This window comes from Athene noctua, chromosome 2, assembly GCF_965140245.1.
Source record: "Athene noctua chromosome 2, bAthNoc1.hap1.1, whole genome shotgun sequence".
In the NCBI taxonomy this organism is placed as follows: domain Eukaryota; kingdom Metazoa; phylum Chordata; class Aves; order Strigiformes; family Strigidae; genus Athene; species Athene noctua.
In genome coordinates this window covers 104758316-104778362 of record NC_134038.1, presented here as the reverse complement: position 1 = coordinate 104778362, position 20047 = coordinate 104758316, and the positions used below count along the sequence as shown (strand labels likewise).

Genomic DNA, 20047 nt, shown 5'->3' with positions numbered 1-20047 from the left:
GAATTCTGCTTTCCCACAGTCTGACTATTGTGTAATTATCTCTACCTGTGCAAGGGAACTCTGATCCATTCTAGTAAACATGCTTCATTTTTAAACTCTTTCTTATGTAATTTAATGATTACATGAGCAGTGTCATTGAGTACTTTTATTGTAGCAGTGGAACCATTCTCCCTTCCTGGGCACTGGATAAATAACCCAGACAATCATTCAGAATTGACTCAAGACTTCTTAGCAAGAGAGTCAAAAATCATATTGTAATCATGTTAAGAATGAGCGACTTAGCCCAGTTTATTGCTGGTCTAGCCCTGCTGCTCCTATTGTACATCCAACTGCAATAGAGTCCAATGGGTTAAATAACTCATCTGACCCCTATGGGAAAACTGTATCCTTTGGCATCGACAACTGGATTGTCTTTCTGGGGCTTTAGACTACTGTGCTTACATCTGCAGATAGTAGCGACAATGTTACTCAAAAAGACCAATCACTGTTTAAGGGGGTTGAATCAGAATTACCTGATACCTGTTAGGGAATTCAGGTACAAATTTTATCATCTAGAACTGACTAACCAAGAAACCTGGAGCCTCTTGAAAAGGCATACACAATTTTCTGGTATTTGGAATACTGTTTTCTTGCCATTTAAAGAATTCAAGCCAAAACAAAGAGCAGGACCCTTATCTGCTATAAAAATAGCAAGGCATCAGACCTCAAGTAGTTGGACAGCTCTTCTGTGGAAGGAAAGTAGAAAGATATTTTGTTATTCAAGCTGGAGAAAAATAGAATATGTTTAGTTGTACAAAGAAATCAGGAAAGAGGTGCTCTGGGAGAAGAAAAATCAGAAAAGTAAGTTTACTTGTCAGTAGTCAGGGTTGATAGGAAGGCTGATTAAAAATAAAGGTGATAATATATTTTAAAATATTACATATGTGTTGATTCTGGGAGAAAAGATCTGGGTCGGTCCTCTGGGCCATCTGCTAACAGGAAGGAATCTATTGATTTATTGCTGAGCCGGAATGGAGTGAGCCGTCTGAAGTTGGTTGGAGAATATGGGATCTGCACTCGGGCCCTTTGTGATGGTACTACAGTATCTTCACTAGATAACCATGGTGAGAACTTCATGTAGATGCTTTGATCATCATCAGCCGAAAATACTGGGTTATCAATTCCTAAAAAAAGTTCATGAGTGACAAATACAATTAGTCAAAATAATTTCTTGGTAATACAGCAAGATGCTTTGTAAAAGGAGAATGGCTATAGTAGGAAAAAAATAGGCTAATACATGTCGGTATAGGTGTGCCTAAGCCAATACACAGACCATTACACACACATAGGTTGCTCTTTCTACCTTGGTTATTGCTAGTCATTTTTGATTTCTATTAAAGAGAAAAATTGTATATTATATCCAATATGCAGTAATGTTTGGGATTGCTGGAGACAAAAAATAAGATCAAAAAAGAAGACATCAGTTGGCAAATTTTAAGCAAAATAAAACACAATATAAAATAACTGCAGAAAATTCAAATCAAATCCCTAAAAAGAAACAAAACATAGAAAAAAATACAAAAGCATAAACTACACAACTCTGTAAAGGAACGAGATGTGTGTAAGGGAGCTAAAGCAGGCCATAGAACAGTCAAAAGTAAGTTATAGGAGCCTTTCAATATTGGTATCAAGTTTGTAGTGTTTCAACAGAAAAATAAATTTTTAAAATTAGTCTAGTTCTGCATCTTGCCACCCTCTTATTTCTGGATAGGTATCTGGATGTCTGTACATTTGCAAACATAGAATTTGTCCTGGAACAGTGAAAAGGCTGTATGTATCAGCACATCTGCCAAAAGAGTACAGACACAAGTATTTTTCTTCACTGTATGCACCATGTTACATATGAAGCATACAGTGGCATGCTGAAAATTCAAATACAAAAGTGCTGAAGAAAAATACTAAATTTTAAAACTTTATAAATCAAATCTTATAATTTCCGTTATATATAGTGATACACTTTCAATCTGATATTTTAGAGCCTTTCAGGGCTGGAAATCAAGTCCAATTAATGTTTGAGGAATGCTGCAGATCTGCTCTTTTCAGTGACTTCTATGGGCCTGTAAGGATGTGGAGGAGTTGTGAATTTAAGAGGAGAAATCCTGCCTGAAAGAAGAAGCATGAAAGTTATCACAACAAAGTGTTTCAAATCAAAGTAGAAAACAGTTCCAAAGGACCAGTACTGACTGGTCTGTGAGGTAGGACAACTCTAAAATAACTTTTTCTGTTGCTAGAAATAATTAGTGGATTTAGGTCTGGTTTAGGCAGTCATGTCCACAACTTCTATCAGGAGTAAATCTGAAGCTCTCTATGCCTCCAGATATCCAAAACTTGTTATCTATTAATGTTATAATAACCAAATATATTTTCTAATATAATACATCAAAACAAAACAAAAAACCACAAGCTAGTATTTTTTTTAACATTTGAAAAAAACCACAATCTCTGTAGGTAATTAATATTTTTACCAGTAGGAGTATCTGTGAAATTTTGCTTCGTCACGTTAGCAAGGAAGTCAACTCCTTTGCCTTGATGCAAAGTTTCATAATCATTATTTTCTTCTGATTCAGAAAACTCCAAATCTGGAAAAAAAAACAAAGTCCAATTTGATTACAGATTTGTATCAGTTCTGATAGAAAGTGCTATTGTATGTTGTTTTGATGCTAACATAGTTATCAAAGATGCATCTTTAACAGGATCTAGATAAGGGCATAATTTAATCAACAGTTGTAGCACTGAAATTTGAATGTGAATGCATGTAGAGATTGCAGCTTAGCTAACAATTACATCAAGAAACTCAACACAGATTTCCAGCTTGCATTATTATCTGGTGCTATGATAGTGAGAGACTTCACAGTCTGGCTAAGCTTTTGGCTAACAGAATTGTCTGCTTTCCTGGGACTGAATCAAACCAACCCATGACATGGCACCAGCTGCTGCTGTGGTTTGTGTCTTAAATGCTCATGTGTTGACAAATATCGTCCCATTACAATGTCCATTCACTGCATTTTCATCATTTGAAAGAGGTCAGCATTAGTATCCTGACTGATTTCAAAGCTTGTAAGGTCATTGCTACTTTCAACAGCTGCTAAACCTCTTACTGTCTTCCAATGAGGCTCTTTTTTAAAAAAAAGTAGAGGATGACATTTATACACGGTGTTCTTTAACAAGACAGCATTGAGTAACCCACTTAAAAGTATTCAGAAAGCTCTTCCCATGCAGAAAGATTCTAGAATATACTTATTCAGCCAGCCTGTATTGCCCCTGTCAGTCAAAGTAAAACAACGCACAGAAAATGATTCCAAGAACATACATTAAAAAAAAAATCTTTGCTTGGAGCTACTGAGAAAAGATTAATTCCTCTCTACTTCAATTCTCTTTGAGATCAAGGAGTTGTGTGCATAAACAGAGGGGAGAACACAAATAATTAGTTCAGTGGCTTTTAAACCATGTTTCAGTTTTTAAGTGACACATAGTATTTTATAATTACATAACAGAAGTATTAGCATCCATCACATCTTGCTATGACTGACATCAATGCCAAAAGATGGCTAAAACATGAGATGAAATAATTTTGGTCTTTACATGCAAAATCCAGTTTTGCTAGGGATGCTCTCCCTAGGCCAGTCAGCTTCAGATTACATTTTCAAGGCTGACCTGTGTTCATGAAGGGTGAGTCAGTGCTGAAACTGGCCTCTGACTATGTCTTCCTTTCAAAGCTACACTATCCTTGAGTTCTAACATGCTTGCTTAATGTCAATGCTGATTCAGACCTTTCTAAACAAATGGACCTTAACTCAGATCAGAATGTCATCTCAACTACTGAATTTCATATGGCATCGTGTCATGGGCAGACATATCCCGCTGTGATGAAAAAGAAAAAAGTTAGTAAAAGGTGCTCTGTGCAGCTTATCCAAAAGGAAGCTGAAAGTTCATCTACATTGTAGGCACCGCATTGTTTTGTTTTCAAAATTGAAATGTGCTGTTTCTAAAATGCGAGTAAAGGCCAATTAAAATTTGGTTTGTCATCCAGCTGCCTAGAAAAACAACTTCTAAATCACTGAGACACTGCATTTAAGCATGGAGTAGATCTCCACTCCAAGTTCTGAATTATGACTAGAAATCCCTTTTTAATAACAGCTTCATTGTTGCATATCATTAAATTTTTCAGTGATGCTTTACTGACAATGTAGCTGGTAAAATGCAGTTAATGAAACCAGTCGAAGAGTCTTTTTTACCTTTTTCCTTCAAAGTAAAATCTTGTACTGGATTTTCTGAAGGTATTTTTCCATTTGGTATGACGCTGCTGTTTCGCTGAAAAAAACCCAAACAAGGTTACCAAAAACGCTACCATCATCAGCTAGCAACAGCAGTGACATCCTTTGCAATCACAAGCTCAGCAGCCTAACCCTAAAATCTCTTGTAATCTTTGCTTGAGACTCAATATTGATGCCATTATTTTCCTCCCTACGCTCATACTCACTACAGGAAAAGAAGACAACTTTGGCTTTGTATGTTGTACCACCCCTCTTAGTTTCATGCAAATTTTGTGGAATGCTCTATGCTGTCGTGCTACCCTGCTACATCTACCCTGCAAAATCTTCCCACAGTGTGGTAGCTTGGCTCAAGGTCTGTTGTTTTTCAAGTGATCAAAAATCTCTCACCCAGAAGTAAGGTCCCAAAGCATAGAGAAAAGCAGCATGTGAGAAGATGCCCCTTGAATTATCTCATGGTTTAATCTCTTCTTGCTTAGGCCCTTTAAGTTCATGAAGTTCAATAGGACAGAGATAAATGCAGGACATAGAACCCTTCAGAGTTCTCCCTGCCCTCCCCACCTCTTTAGTTTGTATAACAGGTGGCTACATCTGGGCCCTTTGAAAGTATTTTACCCTTTTTTGGCCTCGGTCCCGCTTGTGGATTTTATTGAGCTTCTTGGAATGGTTTATTCCTAGTTTGGTACTCTTGAAAGATTCTAAGCGCTTCCTCATTGTCCTATGGAAGATCTCCTTGTCTTGTTTCTCATCTTCATTGTGCATGATCTCATGTCGACTGTACAGGTGTTTGTGCTGTGGCCAGGAAGGGAAGACAATATTACTTTATTTAGAAATACAGCTGGAAGCACTGAATCAATGCATTCAATCAGTGTCACGCAAATGTAGACAACTCCACAAAAAAAGAATTAATCAAAGACTAATCTGAAGGTATTAATGAAACTCCTATTTTTCTTTCTCTTTCTTCACCATGAAACAGGTGTTTGTCCAGGGATTTTAAGCACATAAGGGTGACTGTCATTCAAAGTAAGCCTCTCGCTGTAAGTGTCTAAATCACTTCAGCTGATACACTCCATTTAATCCTGCTTCAGAACCTGTATTGGACCCAGTTCTGCATTCCACTGGCCTTACTGAAATCAAAGGCACTAATTCTGTTAAAGAGGTATATTCATAAATGAGAAAGAATGTAGAAAGAGCCTATCTTCCTCAAGGGTGTAGTTTTTGCAGATGGGTTCTTTCCTTTTGAGTTTCACTCCCAAGGTTTGGTCCCTAATATCTCCTAGTTTTAGATTAGAAAACAGTCCAATGCTAGCCTTATGCTCTCACCTCCTGCCTGGGTTTATACAGGTACTGTTGTAGGGTGTGATGAGCGACTGTGTCTTCTGTGTCCCGGATACTTTTCCTCCTCTGCTCTAAAGCTTGCATGTCAAGGCAAACTGGTCCAGCTTTTTCTCTCCTGAAGAATAAAATATACAAACATCAGTTTTAAAAATCAGTCATTGCTGAGGAGGATGAAAAAAACAGGAAAATGGGGAACAAGAGGAAGAAATGAAGTAGGTTTTTTTTTTAAAAAAAAAAAAAAGGTCAAAATCAGCTAAATGAAAATGAGTGACTAAATACCTATCGGGAAATGTGAAAAGATTATTGTTTTTTGTCTTTCAGGTGGGTGTAGCATTAATTACTCGGTTTACATGACACAGAGTCTCTTCAGTGAAAGAGTTAAGGAAGGAGCAATATTTTTCCTTTATTCTGGAGCAGACACAGAAATGGCATTTAGCCCTGTCTACAGCAGTTGGTGAACAAAAGGCACATGAGTTGTTTCATGTGGATGTCTCTTTCATCTTACCAGCCTTTACTGCAAAAATTTGTTTGTGTGTAAAATGCAACAATATAACTGTATGTATACCCATTTTATGTGGGAGAAAAGATTGGCTGAAGTTCAAGAAAGTAGTGAATGAAAGTCCCTGTAACTTGCATTTTTCAAAATTTGTAACATTGTTTCCATTTCTCCACATATAACATTAAAAACCCCACAAAACTGCACCCCCCTATCAGTCCACATTACTTACAGTAAATAAGAGACAGAGCTTTCCACAGTACTTGGGCGTGGTGTGCTGAAATCCACATTTACCATGTTGTCTGTACTTGGAGAACGTATAAATGCCAAGGAACCTCTACGTTCTCCCTGGCCACAGAAGGAAACAAGACACATTACAACTGTAAACACCTACAGCAAAATGTGTTTCAGAAAAGGCAGATAATTTGTGAGGCTGCTGTATGCAAATGGCACAAGAAGCAGGGTCGAAGTTGTATTTAGGTAACTAATACAAACCATTTTGGGGTTTTTTATGGTTTCTTTACATTGAGTGATGTTATCCCGATGAACAAAGCTAGGAGAAAAACTATCCCATTCTTGTAAATTGATTTTAAGGAGGTGAGTGATTTCTTAGGCCTCAATCTATTTGCAAATTATACTCTTGCACTTTTGCAGTCTAACTCTTTTCACAGACCCTTTCAGGAATGGACTTTTTACTTTGTACCACATTGCAAATCAAGTACATAGGGATATCTATGCAGATTTTTATGACTCAACACATTACTGCCTTAACAGTAGCATTTACAAAGATACAACACTAAGTTTTCTGTACTCTCCCAGACTGGAAGCATCAAATGTTAAGTGGTGGTAGAAGTCTGCAAGACTATTTGAAGGAGGTTACAGCATTAAGAGATGAGATACCGAAGAGATGAGATTTGCCTTCAGTTCTGAAACTAGTGAAACAGAAGTGAATTGCTGGAAAAACTCAGATTTATGTCTTCACAGTTTTCCCTACTGCTTGCATAATCTCTTGTTTAGGTGAAAGGTAGCTGTTGAGCGACATCATGGTTACACAGGCTGAACCCATCAGTGGTTTTGAATTACAACAGAGAGAAATCACATAGCAAGTCTCTACACTTTAAACTGTAATAAAGAATATACCAAGAAAAAACATCTCCCTTGAGGAATATTGAAAGAGAGTTTATCTCCATTTCTCCAACTTTAACTGTATTTTGTCCCCTTTACATTTTTATATTCATAGAGCAAATCGAATGTTTCCTTTTACTGTGGTAGCCCACATACATGTTACAGCAGTATGTGTTGCAACGATCAGGTCTGTTGCATTAGGAAGTACACTCTGGCCTCTGCGGGTAGAAAACTTAAGAGAAAAAAAGTAAATTTGGGGCCAGCATCATCCTATCCATTTTCTTAAGTGCCTCTCACTTTCTTTTCAAATCTAGTTCAATACATATATCATACCATATCAGTGGAGGAATTTTAGACAGAAGTTACAAACTGTATTTTAAATCGCTTCTGTTCCCTTGCTCTGGATTATTTTAATTTTGCCTGGCTTATACTCTCCCCTCTCAACTGTAAGGAATTTATTTAGGTTTAGACTGAACTCTCTCAAGCTCTTGTTTATTGTACAGATGCAGCATAACAGCAGAGCTTGAAAAAGAAAAAAATATAAAATAGTTTTTAAATGCCTCAGTTTCTTGCAGGTGAGAAGAGAGTGAGTAGCTCGGGAAGGAGATCTTTACTCCTTCTGGAAGAAATGGCTTCAATTTCAATGTCAGCTTGTAATTCACAGATATTTGGCTCAAAGACGTATTTCAGAAGTGAAGGAAAAGTTGTTAAAGCAGTGTATCACTGAAGCAAATGTTAACGTGAGAAAGGTAGAATGACTTTAGTATTTACAACTCATGACTAATCAGACATATTAATATAACTAATTTCCACTGGAAGAAACCATGTTGCCAATCTTTTGTAGAAACTGGAGCGTTTTTAATTTATTATTATTAGCTAATAGAAATTTGCCAATAGACTTTGCAAGACACAATATACACAAATAGTATTTGGAATAGGGTAGTAAAAGTCAGTTTCATTGTGTTATAAACTACACTAAGGTATAATGAAAAAGATAACTCTCCCACAAAATTAGTATTCTAACTTAATCTGATGCTACTATATGGGATTCAAGACATTATTGGGTAATGATTCTGGGGCTAAAACTTCATGGCTTAGTGATCTGCAGAGCCCTCTGCATCTATTAAAGAGAAAACATACTGTAATAAATCTACTAAACAGATTCAGCAGTGAGTCTGAACATGAATCTCATGCTCATCAACATCAAAGTTATTATCAAACTTTCTTCCTCTGAGGTGTGACCCAGAAAGTACCACAAGAAGGAAAATTAGTTCTTGAGCTCAAATGGTCTGAAAACTGAGTGGGTAATTTACAAAATCTCTAAAGGAAGTATTTACTTATCTTGTGAACCACTCCCTATTTTTCACACTAACATAATTTCTGAATTTCATCTTATTTTCTGAATTCAGTCTTTGAAATTCCAATTTCACTGGAAAAAGTCTGTCTGGCTATAGCTCATTTTCAAAAAAAGAAGAGATTAGTAGTAGTAGTAGTAGTAGTAGTAGTAGTAGTAGTAGTAGTAGTAGTATCAGTTGTAATAATAGTGTTTGTTTTAATTAAATAAATTAACTAGTATGTCACCTAGCTGTGAAAATGAGTTCACTTGGAGACCACGGGTGTAGATAATCACTTCAAAGATCACTGCTTGAAATATTCCATTTTAAAATATACAGCGTATGAATACTGCACATTTATGGTGATTTGAACTAAGGTGGCCAGTTTCATACTGAAGAAGATAAGGAGTTCTTACACAATCTATTAACATTGCTTCAGTCTGGGAATGGTACTCCTGCAGAAGACCAGTAACTTTCTTCCATTCTGTAACTTTAAAACTTTCTCTTGTTGCAAGTCTTAAGCTTCTCTAACTTCACGGTTCTGTGATTCTGTAGTATCACTTTAACCCGAATTTTTGACGTGTGGATGTTATGATTCCATTGAATTAAAGTTACCCTTCCCAATTTTTTTGTATTACTGTGATCTGGCAAAATTAGATTACAGCAGTCCACTACTTTGGTCATATATCCACACCATTTGGAAGTGAGCTTCTTCAAATCAGAGTTATCATCACAGAGAACCACTGTTCTGCAGGAGCCAGACTCTGTTGACACATTTAGAAAGACAGCAGTTTGCCTGATTCCTTTGAATTACAGTATTTTTTCATGCAATTAATATAGAAACAAAGTTACTCTGTAAAATCCAACACTGACATTAGAACAATATACTCATACTTGGGGATCAGGAATAATACCAGGAACTACAGACAATCAAGCAGGTGATACTGAGATTCAAAACACATTTAGAAAAAAAAAAAAGAGTAGAAATTAAAATCGTTTTCTTTTAGACATCTCCTGCAATATAGCAAGTTTCATATAAATTAAAAACCAAAAAAAACCACCAAAACAAAACTCAAATGATGCTATAATATGTCAACAAGTGTTCATAAGTACCTCAGCCACATAGCTAATTGCATCCTTCAAGTTGAGTTCATGGAAAACATTAAGGATCTGGTCTCTTGATTTTTGAGCAGACCTTCTCATCAGTACTTTACTGAGGAATTTCCTATCAAAATTGGACCACCTGATAATTTAAACAAACTGTGTTAATGGCAACAAGCAATTTTAGTTTCACAGCATTTTTAGTTTGGCATATAGGATATTTTTGTGAGCTAAGCACTTTTTAAAAAAAGGTGAACATAGCAACGTGAGGGATTTGTGTTCTGCAGCTTTTCAATTAGCATTTAAAGAAAGTTAAGGAAAAGCCTGCTACAGAGTTATGCAGCTGTCACAGAGCATTAATAGGTTCACTTACCAAACACTGCTACAACAGAAAGAGTGCTATTATTACAGTATCCCATTTCAGAGTTACTAGGACATTTTATACTTGGGGAGATCATGCTATCTTATTTTTCCAGTTCTGATTACACAGTTATATTTAATAGCTTCATTCTAAAAGTTTAATTTGCTTTCCTCCTTTGGAAGGGAATCTGCTTTTCCCCAGCTGTACTGGAGGACAGCCAACCTAGAAAATCAGATCACAACAGTGCCCTTCCAAAAACACTTACAGAGGGCCTTGTTTATGCCACTTATGTACTCTAGGGGATAGAATTTATGTGTATCTTCTGTAATTCATGTTTCCTAGCTTGTCTGATAGTAGGATACCTTCCATTTCATATTTATGCTCCAGAAGATAAAGGCTGCTTCACTTTCATCTAACTTCCTCAAGATTTTCTCTAAAGCTCATGAAGCCACTCTGGAGACTACTATTCAAAGTGATTCTATCCATCTTGCCCAATGGCTATTTTGAGTTTACAACTTTTTATTCAGACAGCTGAAACCTTTTTGTTGTTAAACATTATTCATAGAATTGGTAACTATGCCTCTTCTCTAGCCAGAACATCTGACAAGCAGTCTCTAATTCAGGCTGCCACACCTGAGCACATCACTGACGATACCAGGGGCTGACACATCTTTGAGGAAGCAGCACTTTCATTCACATATATATAGTGCAAAAGAAGCACACTTAAGGTAGTCTTGTTCAAAATCCATTAGTCATCAAGCCACACATCCGTGAATCTACACTAAGCTACTCCTTCTCTTGTTACTCAGGGAGATTACTTTCTGACATCTAGGAAGTTAAACTCTGCCACTTTAAAAATATTTAGCTTCATCTTCAAGACAGTATTTCAGAACTGGGGATGTATTCCCCTGCATTATAGCCTATGGAAATTCATTCCCAAAAACTAGACTAAAAGTTTAGACCAAAAGAAAGAGGATGTTCTATTTGGGATGCCACAGGAAAATTCTCCACTGCATAAATGAACAAAGAGCAAAAGGAAAGGAAGGAGACTGTCCCTATACCTGCGTACAGACAGGTGAGCAATTCTGCTTGAGCTCAAATATAATCTAGCTCCAGCCTAGGAGCTGTATAGTTATATGAGCATAATACTAAACCTCAGCTAATGTACTCAGCTTCTTAGCAAGGGGTAGGGGAGTGCTCTGCAGAAAGTTAACACAACCACATTGGACTGGAATTTGGATTGGAATTGACATGTTGAGTTAGCAAGACATTAGCAGGTCAGAAGCATGCCTTTCCGAACCTGTGAAATTACCTAACTCCAGGGAGAGAACTGCCTGACCTTAAATAACACTCTTAAAGATGTTCACATTTAATGTCTTTTTTTCCCATTCATTCATCTAGATTATGGAGGTCTGACCATCACAATGGTAAATCTTCATGTGTACTTTAAATAAAATGGTGTCTGTATCTTTCATCTGAGTAATTTTTGCTTCTCTCAAGATTACCGCTGAACATAACCTTTGTATAAATAGGATAAACAACTAGCACAGTCATGGTTGAGTTTTTTTAGTATCTCCACACACAAATAATGTTCATGAAATGGAGTATTCCATTAACATTTTAGGTTAATTCTTGAGCAAATGGCCAGTTCTCAAATCTTGAGAGAAGCTGATCCCTGGATATGAACTGAGGCATTTGCAAAGGCCTAATCTGAGCTGTGGAAGAAAAAGAAGATTCAAGTTGTAGGGGACAAAAATAAACTATTTTTACATTTGCTATATTTCCAGTACTTTCAGTATATAGGCTTTGAAACTACATTTGACATCCTTGTTGTCCCTAAAGTCACAGGCTTAAAAAGTCGTAATTCACATGTAAGATTTCCTAGCAGTATTTCAACATTCCGTTTGTTACTACTTACTTGTCTCTCAGATAATTATGTCCTATTTGTCCAGAAATATCTTCTATAGCAGAAAGAATGTGATCAAAGGCCTAGGAAAGTGGAAGTGGAATTAATATCTTTATAGAAATGAAAGGTATCATTAGAAAATAGCTCAACTTAACGTCAGGTGACTATGCAGAAAAATTTTATTGCTGCTAAGCAGAATTTTTTCCCGTTTACAGAAATACTACCTACTATATGCTTTTCTTCAAAGGTCCTGAGCTCTCTAACCAGTTCTCTACAAATTCACTAACTGTTCTTGAATTACAAGGGTCTCAGCAATAAGGTACTTAAGACCTCTTTTTAACATTCAGTTTTAAGACTCTCTTTATTCACTCATCTTACCATTTCCATTTCATGCCTATGAAGAACATCAGCCACTATTAGTATCGGTGATTAAATCAGTTCAAAAATTTCTCTAGTGTTTCTTCTTAGACATGTCAGGAATCCATACTTCCCTCACAATAGAAGTAGGCACCATTCTTTTGATATCTAGGGCAAAATCCCATGATGGGTATATTAGACAGCTGATAGAAATTCTGAGGTTTATAACTCTTGATTCAAACCAAGGCAGCTGCAGGTGGAATTTGGTCTTTTTCTGTATATGGTTGTTAACATTTCACTCTGTAACACTGGAGTGATTACTGCAGAATATACAGTATGCTGCATTTATAACAACATGGGTGATATGGATTATTCCTGAATATAATATTCCTTATTGCCGCAGGAGATATCTGACATGGAGGTGGAGAAAATGGTATCATAAATAAGTTGCCTCCCTCCTTCTCCCTAGGAACAGAGAGTGCTCCCTCTCTGAAGTCTGCAATTTATACCGTTCTAGGAGCACTGTGCCTCCTGACACAACATCTGCTAGAATATTCTAGGAAGTGGTGAATTAGTACATACAACTTTACAAAGTGTTAGGATTAACATTACTGCTTAGCCTGCACTACTAACTGACATGTAAAGGTATATCCCATAAATATAGACAGACTGTATTTCTTCACCTGGGGTAAGAATCCCAATTTTCAAATAGTAAAATATTTCAACAGAAATAGAAATTTTAATTGCTGGATAACAAAAGCATAATGTATTTACTCAGTAGTCTGTAAAAGAATTCCTCAGAAGCAAACCCTGTCCATCACTTAAATTGTTAATTCACTTCAGGTAACCTCCAACATGAAAACAGACAAAATTAGAAGCTCATACAAGATTGTGTTAGAATACTCAATGCAGGATAGCTGTGTAAATTCGAAAAGTTTGTGAATTAAAGGCCATGAAAAGTGTCTTACAGTCTTCTGTCCTTTAACCTATATTGTATTGAAAACATGTTTTCTTTTACTGAATAAAAACTTATGTGAAAATGAATTGGAAGAGATCATGTTTCAGAATCTTTTAAAATATTAAAGAAATGCAGGTACACACAGCATTCACACTGAACTAAGACTATTACGATTAATCTCGAATTTCAGTATATCATTAAGATCTGCACTGGGCAGCAGACTAACTTTCTATGCAAGCTACAGAGTCTGCTTTCATATCTTTTCCATAATACTTAAGAAGGAAAAATAAATTTATTTCCACAACTTCTGCCTTAGCAATCTTCAAACAAATGTCCTCATCTTTTAGATGAAAAGAAAGAAGCATATTCCAGCTGTGCTGTTTCCCCAGTACTGTCAACCCCATTAAATTCTCAAGTGAAAGACCAGAACCTTCAGTTGAGTACCCCACCACAGAACTCAAGACAAAGACAAATTACAGATAACTTTTGAAATGTTTGAAGGATTTTGCACTTGAAATTTGATTCTCCCCTACCTGCCAAAAAGAAATTTTTTCTAATATGTTTTTTTCTTTTCTCTTAAGCACCATAGTTTTGTTTAAAAATATCTTACTCTGCCATGAAGTTTCTCATTCAGTTTTGGCTCTCTGTGTTCAGTTTTCTTCACTTTCAGCCACTGTACCAAAGGCTTGATCGTCAGTCCCTAAAGATTGAAACATTATAATAAATACATAGGAATTATCTATGACTATCCTCCAGCTGGACATTGTTAAAGAGAAATAGAGCACTTTTGTGTGTTATATGGTGATTCTTATACTTCCTCTGTCCCCTATAGAAGATAAAATAATGTAGTACCCTCAGCTCCTGTTACAAAGGTTTGAAAAGACACCAACTACTGGGAAAATATATCTTCTATAAGAAAAATATGGTAGTGTTTCCTATACCATTGAAAGTGGTATTTTCTGCACATATCAGGACTTTGCTATCACAATTAAACTTTCTATAATAAATTATTCACTGACATATCTCCATTTAAATTAATGTGGGTTTTTTTCACTCAGAAAGTGCTGTTTTGTTTGTATGATAAATACTTTCTTGTCCCACTGCTTACTGTTATATTTTAAAACAAAGACTTAGGCTCAGGTAGATCAGCTTAATGACTGTATTTGCCCATATAAAGGACTGTTCCCTATAGTTATTCACATGAGGTGAAGGATTTTAATCAGATATTAACTTGAGCACTATTAATACCAAGCAGCTAAGACTGAACTTTTTGTAGCACACAGGAAATTGTGTTGTGTCCCTTGTGGTGTTATATGAAAACATAAAATAGGATCTTTGTTACTAAAATTACAAATTCAATTATGCTTTCAGTTCAGTGAAACAATATGCAACCTTCAGCTGAGAACTGCTTTAAGCATTTGGTACTTTTGGGGGACTCCTTCTCCTTGCAAGAAGCATGCTTAGGAAGTTGAATTACCTGGAAAATAACAGTAAAAAATACAACAATGATAGTTGTGCTGACAAACAGGTTTTTCTCATGCACTTTGTCCTTATCCAGAAGTGCAACCAGAGCAAAAGCAACTGCTCCACGTAGTCCACCATATGACATCACCACCTGGTCTATTATCTCCAGCTGGACCATTCTGTAGTGGTTAAGAATCCATGTCTGCAAAACAACACCTATAAAAAACAAATGCCAACATGTCTAGAAGCATCCACATGAAACATCAATATCCCAACCATGTGTAACAGAAACAGTACCACCAGTCTGCTTTCATAACAAATTCTCCACACCATCTACTTTTCCCTCTGTATTGCTATGCTGCCAAGGAGGGCAGGCCTACTTGGTACCTTTTCCCTTACATTTAGCCAAAGGAATCCTATGAAGCTTCTTCTGTGAGACAGCAGCTCTGCTGAGAGTGCTGCCCTCTGGCATAAGCAGTACAGGTGAAATTCTGCTGTGTGCTGACCTTTGAAATTTGCAGTTGAGAAAGAGCAGAATTTCTAGCACCGTAGCCAGTGATATGCACAGGTTCTTTCAACAAAAAGAGAAAATGGTTGAAACAGTGTTGGCTTAGGGAATACATGTGGTACTCTTTACAAGTCACTAAAAATTATATTTATGTCATTGTCTTATGGAGGGTTGTGCAGTTACTCTGTCTTCAGGCCACCAGTTTAGATGATGCCTACTGTAGAACTAAAGCTTTAGAAATCACAACATCTTCCAGAGCTCCCACCATGCATAAGGAAAACAGCTTCATCGCTCCGGAGAGTGGCACAACATGTGTGTCCCACTGCACCAGGCCAGGACTATTAGCCAGTGCAAAAGAGTTCTTTTTAGAGAACTTTGAACTTGTGCTAAGGGAAGTGTCTTGTGTATATCACTGTAAGCAAGGCCTCTGGTGGAGGGGACCTTGAAAACTAATTCATGCCACCAACCTGACTCCTCCAAGGGTATAAGAGCTGCAATTACGTAAGGCCCAATATTATCAGGTCTTCAGTAATTTATCAGTGTCTAAGCTCAATTATACTTTAATGGATGCACATTGTTATTACTGAATATCTACTATTTATTGATCAAACTTATTACAGGATTATTAACCACTCATTCCAGGAATAAAATTGACAACTGAAAACTTGTTCAAACACTGCATGCACCTCAGCGATTACTAAGAGGTGGCTAAACGAACAATGGCTACAGACTGTTTAGAAAGGAGGACATGGAGCTAGGCCCTTCATTCAGCCCAGGAGTCTCTAGACCAGAATAATACAGTGTCTAGGAAAACTGCCAGCCAGATAGATGCCTTACCTTTTACTTGAATTTAATCCAAGACAAACAGGTAAATAAACACATTTAATTTATTCCCACATGTAAGCACATACACCAAATCACTATGTGTGTTACTCTCTAGAAGTATTTCGCTCTATGCCTTTTTTTCAATTTTAGCCTCTTTGCTATTTCACAAAACAGTTAAATAGTAGAACTACATAGTTGGGCAAATTGTCATTGGTATTTTGAAATGTTTGCAGACTTGTAAGCCCAGTAAATTGACAGTAGGTAATCCCTACTTGCCACAATCTTATTTACTCAGTTTTTCACCAGTCCCTGAGAATTATTTCTTAAGCCAATGAACCTGCAGTGTAATTATGTATGGTCTTACATCACTGTGTGTCTCAAACCTGAAGTCAACCATAAAATTAGCTTAAGACAATCTCTTTATTACCAAATTGAAAGAGCTGAAGGAAAGAGATGGCTGACAGGACTCACATCTTTTGTTAGGATAAAAGCTAAAGAACAAAGTCCTTTTCTCTGGGAGATTTTGCCGGTACCATGTGCTGGGTCTACAAAGGTTAGCCACTGGGTGATTCATGTTAACTGCTGGCCTAGTCATATCCTCACATGTCATCAAAAGGGAAATCCTACTATATTTTCAGCATACGATAAAGCTTACTGTAGAGACTCTACCCTCCTACCGCAAAACCAACCATAAATTCAACCATAAACCATAAATTGGGTATTTTAAAAGGAACAAGTCTAAAACTCCAAATTCTGTTTTGTTTTTTTTTTTTTAGAAGAATATGTGATTGCATTAACAATACAGTGCAAGGACAGGAAGAAGATCATTCCCTTACCAATTACTCTATATACCGAGATGAAGACCAGAGTCAACAGAATAAAAGCTGTATTCCAAGTCCAGATGTCTGGATTTACAGCTGAAATTCCCAGGAACATGAAGATAATAGTTTCTGCTCCACTGGCCATCATTTTCATGGTATATCTGACAGTTGTAGAAGATTGTTCAGATATGTTAGCCTTGACATATTTCTGACAGCAGATGCCACAGAAAGTTATCCTAGGGAAAAAAAAAAAAACAAACAGCAATTGTTCAGAAAATATTTGTTGTAACATTTAATATTATTTCCATCTGTCTGTCACATAGTGATAAAAACCCACCATTAATTCATAAGAAAAAAATACACTCAGAAGCCATTGTGGAGTCTAATCAATGTAAAAAGCATATCTCAAACATTCATCCTGAAGTGACCCCAAGATGTCTGAAGACAGCATTTCATTAGACAGTAACAGACCTTAATCGTCTTCAGGTTACCATAGAGCTTTACATGCAAAATTTTAAATCAAGTTTACATTAGCCATAAACTAATGATATTCTGTCAGTAAGATTTTCAGATCTTGGATATACTTGCTGTAGCATCTACAAACATAACAAGTAAAACTGAGGAGAAAGGTATGCCAGGGATCAATGGATACTAAAAGAAGACAGACAACAGAGCTACTCAAACCAAAACAGGCAAGATTTAAGCAAACCTTAACAGGCCAGTCAAGCCAGTGAGAGCAGCAAATAATAGATATACACACGATGCCTTAGAAAAATACTGGTTTAATTACAAATAATAAGGAAAGATGTCAATACAAATGGACAACTGTTAGTTATTGAGTATTATTAATCACAAAGAGGAAAGAATCAAGTCTGTATTTTGCAAAGGAAGTTCTCGTGCTGCACAGCAGACACTGGGAAACTTTCAGTCCTTTTCAAGGCTGAATGACGGTATTTGCAAACTATAATCTACTGCAGTGTGAAGACATTAGTATTCAGCATAAGCTTCATGAGTGCCATATTCTATATTTGTCCTATATAACTTAGGTCTTTCTTTTCAATGTTTTTAAAAACCATAATCCCTTCTCAGTCCCTTCACAGGCAATAATAAAAAGAGACTTACGCAAGGATAGCAGAAAGAGAAAGCATCTCTGCTGTGAGGTAGGACAGGTAGGATATGATGAACACAAATCCAGGTTCAATGATTCTCACATGCTTGGTGAAACGACTGACCAATGAGAGCAGAAATGCAAAGAAAATGCCAACCAGTGTCCCACCTAGGCTTACCACAAAGAATGACACTGAAAAACAAAACCAAACACAGTTTACGCAGTAGAAATATAACGGTTTGAACTAGTTCTCTTCTACTGTATGGCCAGCAAACATGCAACAACATGAATTGCTTTTTGAGCACTTCATATGTGAATGAAGCATTCTGTAGAAAAAACAAGGTTACTTTCTGTTAAGCCTGACAATTTTAGGCTTATTCAAAACCCAGTACATTTCTTTGAACAATTTTTTCCCATGTTCTGTAAACAAATGCTTTTCCAAAACCATATTATAGAATATACAAAAGTCACTGTTAAAGTATTGATTTGTAAGATAATGTAGTATCATGTCATGCTTGGAATGGGAAATAATAACTGAATTTTTAGTTAAATAACATTTCTTGATAGTTACTGTCAAACATTACTTGATGGCAATCAGTGATAAGGAGTGAGAATGCCTGATTCAACTTGGAATGCAGGGAGAGCATAGGCTGAAACTAAGGACATGTTATAAAATAGAAAGAAAATATGTATAGCTGTCAAGTTTGGTGGTCTTAACAGCTGAACTCCACATCTGTTGAGCCTCTTCAGAAGAAAACAGATCTGATTTTCACAAATATTCACGAATATTCACTTATTTATTTTCTTAACATATTTGTCTATGCCACAGGAGTGTGGCAATATGAGTGACAAGGGAAAGGGCTCAAAAATTACAGTTACTGATAGCATAATAATAATATTTTGTTTAAAAGTCTGCACATGTGCATCAGTGATGTGATACGGAATTCAATTCTACGTACCTATGCCTTTGGCACATTCAGTCCCTGTCACACTGTCTTGACCTATTGTAACAAAAGATTCAAACACATTGTACAGCACCTGAAAAGAAAAGTAGAGTAACTTAATATTTGTTCCTGAATTAAGCCTATTAAAGTAATCTCATTATGGGCCCCAACTTTATGATTTCTGAAATTATGTATGACTGAGGGAAATTCTGTGTGGAGGGAGATTTTGCAGATTTTTGAATTTTTCAGAATGGAAAGAGTGCAGTGGAAAAAGAAGAAAGAAAAATTTTAAAAGAACACCTTTCCATTTCTCATTTCAATATGATTCCTATCTATAAGAAGCACTATTACATCTAGATGTGTTTTCTAAAGAACTTCTCCCTCTAAACCCCATGTATTTGGCAGATTTATTTAATCACCTGTATAAAATAAATAAAAAAATAAGATAATTATAAGATGCTAATATTAAGATGCTGGATTGAAATAGGTTGAACATACATAAAATAAATTGAACATTAAAGAGAATAAACTATAATAATTGTACTAAAGCTTTTTAAATAATTGACTAACAGTGATAGTGCTGAAAGTCAAGAATTCATCTTATCCATACCCCTGCGTAAGGAGGTTTGTGTGAGCACCATTCTTGACACATGCCCATCTGATCTATTCTTAAATTCTCCAGTGATGGAGGAGAAATTTACTATGGCTTTCTCAGCTTTTCTTGTTGCAGCTAAGCTTGTTAGTTCTTATATTTACCTCAGTCATGGCATACAGGTTACTTTGTTCTGTAACAGTAGTCTTTTACATATTTACATTTAAAGACTGCTACATCATCCACTTTCTTCTGTCCTCCAGTCTTTAATTTTTCAAGGTAAGAACTCCAGTCGTTTCAAATTTTCTCATAGGCTATGTTTTCTGACTCTTAATAATGCTTGATCTTCTCTTCTGGATTTTCTTCAACAATCAAACTTTCTTTTATGTGTAGAGTGAGTGTTCGAATTCATTTCACAGTAACACTCTTTTTCTTCCAAAAGCCACTGATGCTGATACTTGAGTTCATCACGGGTTTATTTTAGTATTTGTTTCTGGTA

General features: G+C 36.3%; 1 protein-coding gene across 2 annotated transcripts in view; it reads right to left on the bottom strand.

Annotated features, from left to right (window-relative positions):
• Positions 1 to 531: 531 nt before the first annotated feature.
• Positions 532 to 20047, bottom strand: part of SLC9A3 (solute carrier family 9 member A3) — a 53851-nt gene continuing 34335 nt past the window's right edge. Inside the window, exons 4-16 of one of the 2 annotated variants that reach the window (XM_074897921.1) lie at positions 18972 to 19050; positions 18027 to 18204; positions 16920 to 17140; positions 14764 to 14966; positions 13897 to 13986; positions 11984 to 12054; positions 9717 to 9846; positions 6377 to 6492; positions 5634 to 5763; positions 4926 to 5102; positions 4275 to 4350; positions 2505 to 2618; positions 532 to 1163 (exon numbers count right to left, since the gene is read on the bottom strand). In XM_074897921.1, coding sequence (XP_074754022.1) covers positions 916 to 1163; positions 2505 to 2618; positions 4275 to 4350; positions 4926 to 5102; positions 5634 to 5763; positions 6377 to 6492; positions 9717 to 9846; positions 11984 to 12054; positions 13897 to 13986; positions 14764 to 14966; positions 16920 to 17140; positions 18027 to 18204; positions 18972 to 19050 — 1833 coding nt within the window. In that variant the 3' untranslated portion in view covers positions 532 to 915. The remainder of the gene's footprint in view (positions 1164 to 2504; positions 2619 to 4274; positions 4351 to 4925; positions 5103 to 5633; positions 5764 to 6376; positions 6493 to 9716; positions 9847 to 11983; positions 12055 to 13896; positions 13987 to 14763; positions 14967 to 16919; positions 17141 to 18026; positions 18205 to 18971; positions 19051 to 20047) is intronic. The other variant, XM_074897922.1, reaches the window with a different exon arrangement.